General features: G+C 46.5%; 1 protein-coding gene across 1 annotated transcript in view; it reads right to left on the bottom strand.

Annotated features, from left to right (window-relative positions):
* The window catches only part of Stk32b (serine/threonine kinase 32B), a 270,329-nt gene extending 256,199 nt beyond the window's left edge, over positions 1–14,130 (bottom strand). The window contains exon 1 of the mRNA NM_022416.2: positions 13,712–14,130. Within this exon, the coding sequence (NP_071861.1) occupies positions 13,712–13,763 (52 nt within the window). The 5' untranslated portion in view covers positions 13,764–14,130. The remainder of the gene's footprint in view (positions 1–13,711) is intronic.
* Between the last annotated feature and the right edge of the window lie 1,535 nt (positions 14,131–15,665).

Consider the following 15,665-nt stretch of genomic DNA (forward strand, 5'->3'; position numbering starts at 1 on the left):
AGTTGACATTTCTGCATTTTTATATGAGAGCCTTTTGGGGAAGCAGCCTTCTCTTGATGCTATCTCCAGATTCAATGGACTGTTGTAAAATGTTGAATATATTTCCAAACTGAACGGTTTTCCCCCAAGCCTCTACACATACAACATTAAGCTTCAGTGTGTCTTCTCTGTGCCGCACCTCTCTAAGAAGCTGTGTTCTTCTGGCTCTTTCTGTCATTAAGCCATAGCAAAGCTATACAGTGATGCTTCCTTTTAATTGGCCATCACAATCCATCCCAAACTGTGTATTTTAAATGCTTCTGAAAGCACTAGGAATGGTTCTTTTACCTGCTCTTCAAACCCTGACGAGCTATCTCCTTGAGCTATGTTCAAAGAAGATACCAGTAACTTCTGAAAGATTACATGGCTTTTGCTTGCCTATTTTGACTCATATTCATAAAAAGTTAAATGCAGCACAGTGACTTTCTGGGCTGGTAAGACCCACAGGAGAGTCCACAAGGCAACAGAACCTAAGGGGTGAGAGGAAGACCATATATCAATTTTCAGAATTACTAGAATTGCAGCTGTGATGGACATAGTAAAGAAGCCTGTTCTGGCTTCATGGGACACTTGCTGGGTACCTGAATTGTCAGCTTGTCAAATCTAGAATCACCTGGGGCATGGCCTCTGGGCAGGTCTATGGGATTTTATTGATTACATTAATTGAAATGAGAAGATCCACCTACTGTGGCTGGCTCTGTCCCTAAGCAGGGGATTCTGGGATTCCTAAGTGTAGAGAAAGTGAAGGAAGCCTAGTGAGGAGGCATGCTTCCCCATCTGTCTTCTGATTGCAAATATAGTGTGACTCGCTGCCTCATGTTCCTGCCGCTGTGACTTCCCTGCCACGATGCACTGGAATTGTGAGCTAGAATTGGTCCTTTCCCCCTAAAGTTGTGTTTGAGTATCTTATCACAGTAACAGGAGAAGAAACTAACACAGCTGCCCTGTGTCAGTGTTTGGGCAAGGAATTTTAAGTCCAGTTACTATCAACTCAGTAAAGATGAACTGAGAGAGCTGAACAGGTTCTGGACCACCAACGGACTCCAAGACCTATTGCAATGCTCATCTTTAGCTAATAGACCAGGGAGGGACACTGAAAGTGTTAAGCCAGGAACTGGCATCATTATAGTGAATTAGCTATGCTGGCTACCCTCGGCAAAAGCTATGCCCTTAAATACAAACGTCTGGAGGAGGGAGGTCTCTGGAGTTCAAACATTGTGCAGTGCTTGAACCAGAGTGGTGCTATGCTGGCTAGTTTTCTGTCAGCTTGACACAGGCTAGAGTAATTTGGGAAGAAGGAACTGCAATTGAGAAAATGCCAGCCCAGACATGGCACTGCCAGCAGTGAGCTGAGCCCTCCCACAGTCGTCATCAAGGAAGAAAACATGCCGCAGGCCATAGGGAAAGTAAGTTCAGTGAATACAACCACCTTAAGATGAAGACCTCACGAAGGACCAGAAAGGGCCAGCGGAAGGCAGAGCAAATGCATGCAACTTACGAGGTCAGGTAGGGCTGCAGCAAACCTCTGCAAATAAAAGCACACACTTCCACCAGGAAAAAAGGAAGACGCTGTGAAATGGCCCTTTGCAGAAACAGAAAAACAAGGAAGAGCTAAATTCATGAAACAACCTCTGGTTCCTTAAGGAGAGAACACACTGAAGCCAAAATGCCGGGCAGCTGCGTGCTCGTCTGACCAACAAAGTGAGAAGCTCGTAGCACAAGATGGTTGCAAAGCCAAAAGAGATGGGCTGTCTTGTGTGGTCACCACTAGCTACGCAGTTCCAACTGAATGGATCTTTCTATGTAGACCAGGCAGCCCTCAAGTTTAAAATCCTTCAGCCTCTGACTCCGAAGTACTTGTGCTACAGGCATGGCTTGGTTACTGTTGTATTGCTGTGAAGAGGCACCACGACAGAGGCAGCACTTATAAGAGAAAGAACTCAATTGGGGTATTTCTTACCATTTGAAAAGTTTAGTCCATTATCATCATTGTGAGGAGCATGGCAGCACACAGGCAGACATGGTGGTGCTGGTGACTTAAGTGAGCGTTCCACAGCCTGATCTGCAAGCAGCAGGCAGAGAGCCTAGGTCTGGTGTGGCTTTTGAAACCTCAAAGCCCATCCCCAGTGACACACCCCCTCCAACAAGGCCACACCTCCTAATCCTTCTGATCCATTCAGTGTCACTCCCTGATGATTTAAGTATTCAAATATCTGAGCCTGTGGGGGCTATTCTTATTCAAGCCACCACAATATGTCACCAAGCCTGCATCTGTCCCCCAAAGCTTTCAAGCACTTTAAATGTCTGGTTCAATTTAAGATGTGCCTTAAATGGATAATGCACACTCAATCACAAAAGCTTAGTGTCAATTGGCAGAGGTGATATTTGGTTAGATGTTGTTAAACAGACTGATATAGTCAGCGTCCCCATGGAAGCAGAATCAATTGAGACTAAAAGAAGATGGCGGAGCGTGTGAGGCTGGGACATGTTGACTAAGCCCTGTCTCTATAGCACAGTGCTCATCGAGAGACTGGGGAGTGACTGTGCACAGCTTCCTGGTGATACATCACTCTGGAAAGCATTTGTCAGAGATCTTAGAAAACTGCACACGTACCTATTGTCTGCCAGAAGTTCTCCTTTAGCATACTCCTGAAAAGATTCTTGCTCATGTGAGTCGGGGGAGCATAGAGTTATGAACAGCAGAGTTGCTCACCAGACACAAAAAAAAAAAAAAAAAAAAAAAAGAACTGTGCAAATATCTTGAAGGGGGAGGCAAGTGACTAAAGGTCACACAATATAACATTATACAGCAACAAAATGAACAGACTCCTGGTATCTATAGCCCCATGGATGAATCTTAAAGACTTGGTCTTCAGTGAGAGCAGCAAATCACAAAAGAATGCCTAAAACATCTGACCATTTTTTATGATTCCTGAACACAATGCAAACTAAACACTCTTGTCTAGGGACAAGAATGTTTGGAAGGGGGAGGGAGAAATGTCCAGGGGGCATCAACAGAACTTGGCATGCTATGTTTCTCCTGTATGGTGGTAAGTTCAGGGGTGGTTTAATTTTGTGTCCAAGAAAGAAGTGTGTTGCAGGAATCTGCTGTTTTGAAGAACCAACAGGTCATGAAGGCACTCACAAACGCCATTTCACTAGGGTGATGCCAGGATTCAAGACGCAGCAGCCTGAGGAGTAACACAGAGAGGCGGGAAACATGGCCAGGAGAGGAAGGGAGGCTGAGGATGAGGCTGTGGGAGTGAGGAAAGCTAAAGTGGGAGAAGGTCGGGAGCCATAGATGTCTCTCTGCAAGCAGCTCTTACAGACTGGCAAACACTGAGGAAGAAAGTGACTTCTAGCAGTCTGGGTCATTTTGGCCAGTGACTCAGTGACTGAAGAGAAGCTATAATGACCACACACAATTTATCTTTGGAAAATCCATCGGGAGGAATGATAGCATTCACAGTGGGGAAAAGGGATTCAGGTCAAATGTGCAGGAGAAAGGCCAGTTCAAAGAAGGGCTGCTTCTCAAGAAGTTCTGTCAAAACTGAAAATTCTGAGAGACTGAAAGGCCAGTAGAGCTGGATGCCCTCAGAGACAGTGGGTGGGGCCAATACTAAACATGAAGGCCTGCCAATGCGAGGCTTGCCCAATACCCCAGACATACCTCAGGACTATCCAAGGCTACATTCTAGGAACAAAGGTAGCAAGACTGTTCTCATGGAATTACAATATCCTCACTCCGTTCTCTATAAGGATTCACATGAAACATGACTGACTGCTTGCCATATGGAGGTCACTGCAGTGAAGGCAACATTCTCTGAAGCCTAACATTATCTCTGTAACTTTTCAAGTAATTCATAAAATTATCTGTAGCTATACACTATATGGTTTATCGGTACACACTACTGTGTAAAACATATTAATCACACAGAAAGAAGGACAAAATCGGGCAATAGGAAATAGAAGATCCACAGGGTTGTTGAAAAAAATGAAATTACCAATTGGTGTGCTGAAGAAACTGCAAGGCAAGTTCAGGGAATTGGAAAACATTGAAAAGATGAAGTCAGCAGTTCCCGAGGTGGAAACTCAAGAGTTAACACAAGGAGCTTGATGGTTGCAAGACAGACTTGAAGTGATTAAAATAAACAGGCTGGGAGAAAATGTTCAGACTCAAAGAAAGAGATGACTTGAGCCATAAAACTCTGGACAGAGCTACACAGAGTCTCTGTGGAAAGGCACATGCCCCTGTACTCTTAATGTGATGATATGGGGGCAGTCAGCATCAGGGACAGTATTAGGAGGCAAAAGAAGAATCCTCCAACGCTAAGACACATGAAAGTAGATGCAGGAAGCCCTCTGAACATGTGGAAACAACCAGAACCTCACAGGTGGATACATTGTGCTGCACTCCTGAAAACAAGAAAAATTTAAAATCTAAACCCTTAAGACAGGCAGACAAGGAAAATAAACTTGAACGGAATAAAGGCAGTACTAGCTGCCACCTCGCAGTCGGAATGATGGAGGACAGAAGACAACGGGATCTACTTCAAACTGCTGAAGGAGAAAATAGCAATATGGATCTTGACAGCCACAAAATAATCCAGACATTTTAAGACACATAGAAAGTGGGAAACTTTTCAGTAGAAGGCAGACACTAGGAGGAATGCCAAAGGAAATAACTCAGTCAAGGGAAAATAATTTTAGTGGTAACACTTAAATGAAATACAAAATAAGAAATAAGAGTAGGGTGAACCAGAAATAGAACTGTTTCAAAAGGGCGGTGGAGGTGGGAAACAGTTAAACAAAGAAATCAAATAGGAACTAAACAAATACAAATTAAAGCCAACAGCTGAAAAACCAAAGATCAATCAAGAAAAATAATTGGGAAAGGAAGTACAAACTGTCAAAACCAGAATTGAAAAAGGAGCCGGTACTACAGATGCTACAGACACTAGGTAGAGATAAGGATGTTGGGGGCGACATGTGTCTGTAACTTGAAATTTATACATTGTAGCAGTCCTTCACAAATCCTTCCAGAAGATAGCAATGTCCATCTACAGTTCTGCTAATGGCACCAGTTTTAACATCACTAAAATGATACTGAAGCCATCAGAAAGATACTCTTGGGGCTGGGGGGTGGGGGGGGAGTGCAGTGGTTAAGAATACCTGCTAGTTTTGCAGAGGACCTAGCTTCAGTTGTTAGCCTGGACATGGAGACTCACGACCTGCTATCATTCCAGTTGCAGAGGTTCTGCTGCCCTCTTTGGGCTTCCACAGGTACTGCGTGCACTCAGTGCACATAAATTCATGCAAGCTAACACATACTTGTTAATTAACAAAACGTGTTTTTTTTTTTTTTAAGATAGTCTTTGCACCCATTCTCTGGAGACTTTTTGAAAGGTTGCTCTCTCTCATATCTGGGAAGCTATGCCTATTAAGCACCTAGACTTACACTTGTCTTTTTAGAAAGACTCAGTGGGCATAGAACTATAGAACCGCCCTGATATTTAGATTCTCCTCCTGTCGTTTTTAGAAGTTGTACTTCCACTGAGTATTTTTCATAATCTGTTTTGAATCAATTAGTGTCTATAATATCTTCCTCTGAAAAAGTTACAAAATACTAGCAAATCAAATCCAAGACAATGTTATACCATAACAAGCGGGAATCCTGGTTAGGTTTTCTTTTGTTTTGTTTCTTTGTCAACTTGACACAAGTAGAGTCATTTGGGGGAAGGGAACCTCTGTTGACAAAAATACCTCATAATATTGTCCCATGGGAAAATCTGTAGGACATTTTCTTGATTGGTGATTGATTGATTGATTGATTATTAGTGTGGGAAGGTCCAGCCCAGTGTGAGTGGTGCCACAGTGGTAAGGTGGACCTGGGGTTTATAAGAACGAAGACTGAGACTCCCATGAGGAGCAAGCTAGTAAGCAGCATTCCTCCATGGCTTCCACACCAGTTTCTGCCTCCAAGTTCCTTCCTTGAGTTTCTGCCCTGACTTCCTTCAGTAATGGAGTATGACCTGGGTATTGAAAGCTGAAATAACCCTTCTCCTCCAGCTGGTTTTTGTTTTGCTTTGTTTGCTTTTTGTTTTGTTTTTGTGTGTGTTTTATCACAGCAATAGAAACCATAACTAAAACTTGTGATTTATTACAATATTAAAAAGTTGGTTTAACACTTTTAAAAAATCAGTTGATTTAATATTGCATTTGGCCAGAGAAAAATCCACATACTATTTCCATAGACATATGGAAGCCTCCCTGACTTAAAGCAGCAGGTCTCTGTGGTTCCCGGCTAGCTGGTAAAGGGTGTGGCCTCTGGTCCATGCTGTTCTCACACCCTTCAAGCCATGCAGAAGTAAAGTTCTGCCTTTTGGATAATTGTGCTTGTCTTAAGATAGACAGACAGGAAGTGGCGCCTACCAGCTGGTAAATATTTTACCTGAGATAAGATACAGAACAATGCTGACCATTTGGATCAACGTCATTCACGTGTCCCTCACAATCTCAGAGCAAACAAGGAACTTTGAAGTTTTCCCAAGAAAGGGGTACTTGAGAGATAGCTCATTAGTTAAGAATGCTTGCTGGTCTTCCAGAATACCAGCACCCACACCAGGGAGCTCACAACCACCTGTAACTGCAGCTCTGGGAGATCTGACACCCTCTACTGGCCTCCACTGACATCACACTCACATGACAACTGTGAGTAAGTACACACACCCACACAGACACACGCATACATAATTAGAAATAAAGTGAGTCTTCTGTTTTTTTCTGTATTTTAAGCAGAAGAAATGCTGTGCTGGCCCTAACAAGCCACCCTGGGAAGGTAAGCCATTTACTTTGATGACTTCTCTGGTAGGGTATCTTGGCAAAATGAGCCAGAAGGCAAAATCCCCAATGAGCTGGGACACTCAGGAAAATCAAAAAGCCAAGTGCTGGAAGGAGAAAGATTCCCAAGTTGATGGTGGCATTGACTTCATGTTTTCCTTGGCTGGGATGACTCTGCCTGAAAAGACCCCAGCTTCCCTTCATTGGTAGTTTAGGTAGCTGACTCTCCTTTGCTGTTGTAAACTTTCCCTCACTACCATGGTAACTAGTATACCCTGTGAAGTGGGGGACCCCAAGATCCCTCTGAGGAGCAGTTTCTCCATCTCCACTGTCCAGGGCTCAAAGCCTCAATTGTAAGCACCCATCGAACACTCAGCCTCTTGCTCTTTCCCGTTCTCAGAGGAACATGGCAGCCTCAGTGCTAGCTGAGGACAACTCATCCTCCTCTAACGCCACTCCCTTTCTTCTCGATGCATTTAAACCTTTCCTCCACCTGGGGATCAATCCTGCCTCTGTCTTCACACAATTCCCTCCCTGAAAAGAGCCACTCTCTTCTGCTGTCCCCTAAAGCAAGAGTCGCGTCTTACCCAGCAACGAGAGGTGGGAGCCCTCTGCCTCTTTCAACAGAAGGAAAATTGATATCTGGAGTCACTGCATGCAAACAATGTTTTAACACTACAGACTGCCTGGTGCACACACCTCGGTTTTTGCTGTGTGGGGCTGTCTCCTGGGCTCCCTGAATCCTGAGACTGGGAACTGCCAAGCTGATTGCAGCATACCATCCATTCTGCACACTCAATTCCCTGCCTGTTTGTTCCAAGATAGAAACCTGAGAACGGAAGCAGGAAGCCCAATTCACTCTAAAGTCCACACAAATGCCACTTATAAGATAAAACTGTGATGTCTTCTGTGTTCACTCCTCGGTGGCTTCAGAACCCAGAGGGACACAGAAAATTCACACACACATACACACACACACACACACACACACACACAGAGAGAGAGAGAGAGAGAGAGAGAGAGAGAGAGAGAGAGAGAGAGGGAGGGAGGGAGAGAGAGAGAGAGAGAGAGAGAGAGAGAGAGAGAATAAGGGACCACCTTCAGCCTACACTCAGGCATTGCTTCCCAATGTTCTTCAGTGATTCTATCCTGGGCCTGGCAGGTGAAAAGGGGGAAAAAAAGCAAGCCATTGCCACTCTTCAAAGAGGTTGCAGACTCATTTAAAAAGTGGTCTGTGATACTCTTTGGATGCTGAACGCTGCCCAAAGGCTCACACTCCCCAGCATAGTGGGAGACAATCAAGATAGGGGTCCCTAAATAGGACGTCTGCCAGCTACTGGAGCCTTGCCCTCAGGGAGAGTTCTACCTTGGTTCTACTGTTCACTTTTGCTTCATAGCAGAAGGTTTTCCTCCACCACATGAAACATGTGACCAGCCTCACTACACATCTGAAACAGCGGGGGCTGATTGATCAAGGGTAGAAACTTGCAGATCTATGAGTCAAAATAAACTGTCTTTTACAAACCATTTACATCAGATACGTTGGTATCTAGTGGAGAGTTGACTAACATGAGATTTAACAATTGCATAAGTTGGAGAGTCCCAAACCACTGTGCCCTTCCCTGGTAAGAGCTGGAGAGGTGGTTTAAGTTCGGTCGTGGTTGTTGGTGTCATCACTGTTTGAACAATATTTGGACTCACTGCAACATCTACTTGCCCTCCTTCTGTTGGCATTCTGGTCTTCTTCAGATTTTTTTCCCCACATGTACCAGAGTGTCTCAAGTAGAGGTGACTCTACCCAGTGTCGAAACAAGGCCTAAACATCTGGGCTGGCTGCTTAGTGCACCCGATCTCCCTGCTTACAGAATGGTTAAAGTCTTAACAGGAACCAGTCATCGGTGACCCTGCAGTGATCTGAGGGATATGAGCTCTCTCCTCCACTTGGAATCGCAGTTGCTGGTGGGTTCCATGAGAAGAAAGTCTGTCCTAGCATAAAACATGCAGAGGAAAGCAGAAGACGAATGAGGGAAGGTTCCAGAGACTACTGGAGAAGCCGAACTAAGCTGTGGCTGAAGAGATTGGCACTCACTCACATGCACAGAGTTTATTAGCATCTCAGTTCTACTCCGGGGGTTCTTTTAGACCTTGAGACACAGGAATTCTCATGAAGTTCCCATCTCAACAGAGCTCCAACCTTTCACGAGCCTACCCTTTGGTTTCCTCCTTACTGCATTTGCAGTGATGTAGAAGACCCATTGCACCATGATTTGGAAGCAAAAGATCTCCAGAGGCCCATCTGCCAAAGACTTGGTTACCTACCCACCTATGCCACCAATGGCAGGTGAAACCTTTGGGAGATGGGACCTGATAAAGGTGAGCCACACCGGTTGCTACTCTGCTATAAAACCCCTGTGCCTCTCTGACCAGCCCTCTTTGTTCATTTAAATGAGACGTGTAAGTTGACTTATCCCAAGAGGCACCTTCACCGTCGAGACCGATATAACCAATCAGCAGTGCTGAGGCCTCAATGTGAAACATCTTCCACAGGCTTGTGTTTTTGAACACTTGGTCCTCAGCTGGTGTTACCATTTGGAAAGGTTGTGGAGCCTGTTGGAGGTGGAGCTGGCTGGAGGAAGTGGATTATGACAGGGTGGGCTTTACAATTTATATAAACAAACAAACCCCACTTCCTGTCCCCTCTCTGCTTCCTAAGTGCAGATATAATGTAACCAGCGGACTCCCCATCTAGCTGCCAAGCCTTTTTTTTTTCCCATGACAGACTGTGTCCCATTAAACTGTGAGCCAGAATAAGCCCTTCCTCTTTAAGGTGCTTGTCAGCTATTGTATCACAGACAAGCTGCAATACAACCAGCTGCCAGGTTCCCTAAGATGTGTCCTCCTGATGTCCAGCTGGCTTTCCTCGGTGTATCCATTCACTTACCCCTCAACCTGTCCTCAGTTCACTGGCCTTTCTCTACCAATGAGTAAATGACATGGATTCAGAAGCAGAAAGTAGTGACTTGGTGACATCCTTAGAAGGCATCCTGGGACCCTAGCTTCCTCCTGTCTCTTTCTGTCTCCGGGATGCTACTTTTCTGGACACATATCTTTTGCCATGACCATAATGCCATCCCACCACAGGCTAAAACCAGCAGAGCCAAGTGATGAGGGTCCAGACCCTCAGAAACTATGAACTAAAACAGACCTGTCCTTAGAAGTTGTTTGGCTCAGGTATTTTGTTACAGTGACAGAAAACCAACATGGCTGGTAATTAAGAAAATAACCCTGCCAATAGTACGGTAGGTGATGATGATTGGCAGAAAGAAAATGCAGCAAGGGGTGAGCAGAGAGCAGAGAGGTCAGTGAAGCCCTCGTGAAGATCTGGGGGGGGGGGGGCGAGGGGGAGGGAAACATGGACCAAGTTCAAAGTTGGCTGGGATAAGAAGGGAGTGAGTGCCCCGACGGTGGGTCTGAGTGGGCATATGCAGGACTTTACTTTCATCCTAATTTTCATGTGACTTGCCTCTAGGACCAGAGAAGAGTGAGACAGAGGGGAACTGAACAGAGACCTGGCTTCTGTACCCAGATGACAAGGCAGGAGGGCAGCATGGAGGCCATGCTGGTAATCTACATGCTAGCCAGGACCAGGGCTTGAAGCAGATACAGAAGGGACCAAGTGGCCCAAGCCAGTGAGTTCCAGCAAAAGCATGTGCTGTTGGTTTTATATCATTCGCTCAAAGAGGCTCGGGTGGGGGAAAGCTCCAACTTCCACCTTACCGCAGATGCCATTATAGTAAGCACACTGCTATTTCACATGCCACTAAGAGAGAAACACTGCCAATACCTTGGCACAGCCATTCTTCCTGGGACATGAACATGCCCTGCCGAGCTTCTTGCTGAAGGCTTTAGCATGACAACTGTTATCAGAACACAGTAAGTGCCATGTCCGCCCCCTCACCCTCTGAGAAAGGAGAACAGTTATACACTGGCAAACTTCCAGCTGTAGTTTATCCATTTGAGTCCTTAATATTAGGTGTGTTTAGGAGCTAGCACCTCAGCCGCTTGGGGAAGCATGCTGGTTCACTGACTCCCACTACCCCCTGCCTAAAACCCTTCAGTACCTCCAGAATTCCTGAAAGATCAACTCCACACATCCAGATAACCCTGGACCCTTTGAGGCTGGTCTGGTATTCAGGGGCTTTTGATTAAGGCTCCACCTTCCTCGGATGCACAAAAGGCTCTGCCAGATTCCCAAATGAACCCTGCTTTATCTTTACCAACTGCCTTTGTACATTCTGTTCCCATCTTTAGAAATGCCTTTCCCCAGGAAAGTCTTGCTGACACTTCTGCAAGACTCGAGTGTAGAGAAGAGTTTACCCTCCCAGGGTGAGGACCCCTCTGCAATGGCTCCACTCCTGGCACCCAGCATGGAGTAAGTGTGAGAAAGATTATATGTAAATGCATATGGAATACATGAACTGGCAGACTGTACTCCACACGTGCACAGGAAATGCGTGGGGATGGCTGGAAGGCCCATGTGTTCATGCTCCACTGCACTGGAGAGTCCCAGACTTGTACTTCACCCTGCACCAAAACAGATGGCTTACCCAAGTTTGACAGAATCTGGATGGGAAACCAAGACAGGAAAACCAAAACATCGATTACAGTAAATATTTTAGAGCTAAGAAAGCATGAATGGGGTCATTGCCACAGAGGTGGCAAGTCCCCTCTGAGAGTTAAGCATGAAAGAAAGGGGTACTTTTCTGAAAAAAAAAAAAAACACATAGACATTAGATATGGGAGGGGGGGCGTCTTACTGACCGTATTTGGTATTTTTGTAAGGTGGGAGTAATAAATGGTGACATCAAACAAGAATAATTATAAAATATAGTTACAGGCTAAAGGTATCCCATTGTTGTCTTTACACCCAATGAGAAACTCTTTTATTTAATTTAGAGACTTATTTTCTTTAGAAATCTATGATCTACCACACAAATATATAATATACAATACTTTGGGGTATTTGATTAAGGTGAGTTTAAATTTCTCTGGGGCAGGGAAAAAACTAGGTATGATTTCAGAGTGCTAATTGTTAATAAATGCTAGTGTTATATGTAGAGGTGTGTTTCAAGGAAGAGAACTAATATCAGGATTGTGCTAGACGAAATAACTGTCGATGAAAACCTGATGTATACATGTAAAACTCAACCTGTTTTTAAAAGATAGAGATGTTAAGAAAACTATCAGTGTGACCTTGACTCGGGCTATACCCATGGACTTCTAAACGGGGGCAAAGCTACATGGAAGTCCTAACTCCCTCTGGCACATACAGAGCCTCTACTGTCTCTGGCTTCTACTAGCCCACTCCAGTCTGAAGACCAAGAAGATCGGGGCTACCAAACAACCTGTAGCCATACTGAGCCCTCCCTGCCTATCACCAAGGATGTTCATTCAGACCCACCAGACATGGCCTCCTGCAAGGAAGGACTACCTGGCTGGATCAGCAGGTGTCTGCACCTAAGTGGGGTCTCACCGTTTTGAGAGGGCCAGCCTTGAAGGTTCTAGAAACCTTATGTACCCTGTACAGAGGATGACCTCAGCTTTCAGGTTTTAGTCTATGATTGGGGTGTTCCCCTCTCTCTCTCTCTCTCTCTCTCTCTCTCTCTGTGTGTGTGTGTGTGTGTATGTGTATGTGTGTGTGTCTCTCTCTCTCTGTGTGTGTCTCTCTGTGTATGTCTCTCTGTCTCTCTCTGTCTCTCTCGATTTCTCTCCCACCCCTACAAAACAGCCACAAGAAAAGTACCTGTTCCACTGGGATCTGTGAGGACTGAGTAAGCCCAGCACAGCAGCTGACATAAAAGAAAGCTCAGGATGCCTAGCATTTGGGGCACGGTGGAGATAGATAGGCAGAGAGAAGCCAGTGTATGTTATCACACAGTAGGTTATTAACCAACGCAGGTGTCTGTAAGACACTTTCCACATGTGAGTAATGATTGAACTTCCAACGACCTGATTAGGAACCTTCACAGATACGGATGAAATGAGGATTCAGAGGGGTTGAGTCCCAGGACACATGATATTGAAAGTAAATGCTAAGAAAACTTCTTACACTTTTGCTCAGCCAAATACCCATTTACCAAATCCTGCCACCATTAGCTACAAGGACTCTCCAGACCAGGCATCTATACAAGGTTGATAGCCTACAATACTCCCTACCAAGAAGCTAGCCCCAAGCAGGGCTCCTTCCTCAGAGCCACTGACTTCAGCTACAAAAAGTTTCCTTATGCCGTCCTGATACCAAATATGCGGTCCTGATACCAAATAGGTGGGGTCTCTCTCTCTCTCTCTCTCTCTCTCTCTCTCTCTCTCTCTCTCTCTCTCTCCCTCTCCCCCCCTCCCACACACACACACGTTGTGCGTTGTGCACTTTCACCCAGTAGGCCACTTCTGTGTTATCCTCAAGTTCTAAAGGCCACCTTGGAGTCCCAGAATGCTGAGCAGGAGCAACGCCCCCTACTCTACTGTGAAGCAAGATCTTCCCTGTGACGCCCCCTCCCCCAAGTGATACCTTGAGTCCCCTTTTCCTCTCCCAGTCTTCTGTCCCAACTCTAGGTTCAGCATGATCTGGGCTTCCAAAAAGCACTAGAGCCTAAGAAGTGGCCAAGTAGAAGCTCTATGCCTAGCACTGGGCCGGTGCACAGCCAGTGCGAGGTTGACAAGGCTGTGCTGAGACCCTTGCGCTACACTCAGCAGGCGCTCAGTGAAGGATAGCAAAAGGAAGGGACGCCCAGGGGATGTGGGGAGTGGCGGCTCCTGTTAGGGAGGCTCTTACCTTCTTCGTTCTCATCAAACACTGGGGGCTTGTGGGAGTGGTTCCCGCCCATATTCCGCCGCTACTGCCGCTACTACATGCCCGGCCTCTCCTTTCGGGATGTCAGATGCAGGATTCTCACAGCGATACGGGATCCAGGATGCTCTTGGGATGCAGTGTGCAGGATGAGAGCCCTGGGATGCAGCCTGGGTGAGAGCAGCCAGCCAGGGTTGTAGCGTGTGTGGAGGGGGCCGATTGCAGGGCAGGGATGGGGACCGTGTGGTCACCCCTCCTCCAGGGTGTCACCCCGCTGCGATCACCGCACCCCCTGAGCCCTCACCCGATTCTCTCCATGACGCACAATACACGGATGGAAACCCGGGGACTCCCTGAGCCCAGACCACCGTGCAGCTCTGCTCACAACGGTGGTGAGGAAAAAGGAGGAGGAAGAGGCGAGAAAGGAGGGTGGGAGGGCGTGCAGCAGGAGGAGGGGGCGTGGACCCGGATCTCAGCCAAGAGTTAGAAGCCACCGCCCCCCACTTCACAGTCGGGTAGGCGGGGACTCCGAGGGAAGGGGCCTCCCTGGAGCTGCTGGGTTCCCGGGACTCCCCACCCGCAGCGTTTGACAGTTCGTATAGACTCAGAACTGCGCTCACCCACTGGCTCCGCCACAGGCTTCTTTGTTTTCCGGGATGTTTAAATGAGTGAAAGGAGGGCCCAGACAATCGATGTCTAATATGTAACCTCTCTCGTTGTACATTAAGAAACTGAGGCCTATGAGGCTGCCGTTTATGTTTAAAAAAAAAAAAAAAAAAAAAAAAAAAAAAAAAAAAAAAGTACGTTTTTTGGAAATTGCCTGTCTGGGTCCTCCGGATTGGGGCAGGGTTCACATCTGGGTCTGGGCTTCTGCAGCAGCTGGGGCGAGCTTGAGGGAGCTGGCGGAGGGACGGGGATTGTCTTTCCAGAGACCAGGATGCCTAAGGACCCTAGGCTTGCTGGGGCCAGAGTGGGCGGCACAAACTCCCCAGGAGGCAGACATTACCTGGCAGCACCGGCTGCTGGCCCAGACTTCCCAGGGTCGGGTTATCTCTGGCCACATCCTGCCACCTGCTGGGCACTGGGAGCCACTGTGAGAAAGCTAAGGCTCTTTTTTGGGTCTTCCAAACCTATTCCCTTCCTTCTGTCCTCTACCCCACCGTGTCCTTTTTGACCAACACAACTTTTAGACTCCACGGGGAGGAAGGGGGAGAAAAAGGAGTCGGCTCCACCCTCACCTGACTGACTTAACTGCTTCTCATCCAATTGGTCTCATCTAGAAGACTACACACACCTGATGTTTGTGTGCCAGTCCTGGGGTTCTCCTCTGTGGTATGGGATGATACCCAGGTTGCTGTAATATGTATAAAAGAAGCAAGAGCGCCTGATGGGAGGTTAATAAAGACAAGCACACGTGTTCCTCCTTGCACCAAAGAGCTTCAGTGGTGTGGCCAAGCTACACCAGATCCAGCATGGCCAAATGCAGAACACAGGAAACACCTCAAGAGTCAGTGGGAGAAATTCAGACAGTGCCAAGTCTTTACCCCATTCTAGGGGTATTATTGTATGAATAAATCGTACAATCTCTTCTGGCCTCAGTCCCTCCATTTGAGCAATGGGACTAATGGCACATCTACCTTCTCAGGGCTCATGTTGGGGAATAAGGGGCTTGATAGTGATCTCTGGAACACAGTGAGCATGGCATGAGTGTGTGCTGTTGCCTTGGATCATGAGTTGCTGTGTGGGCATCTTCTGCCTCCTAGCTCAGGCGAGAGAGGGAGGAGCTCTTAGAAGCTGTGACAGAAAGCTATGTGTTTTGAAGCATTATCACAGAATACTTGGCTGATATGCATTTGAAAGTAATAGCCATATCAGCAAAGATGGTCTCTGTGATTTTGCTGTTAGAAAGGTTCCCAGGATCCTTGGTGATAGGAAAGCC

Source organism: Mus musculus, chromosome 5 (genome assembly GCF_000001635.26).
Source record: "Mus musculus strain C57BL/6J chromosome 5, GRCm38.p6 C57BL/6J".
Classification (NCBI taxonomy): Eukaryota; Metazoa; Chordata; class Mammalia; order Rodentia; family Muridae; genus Mus; species Mus musculus.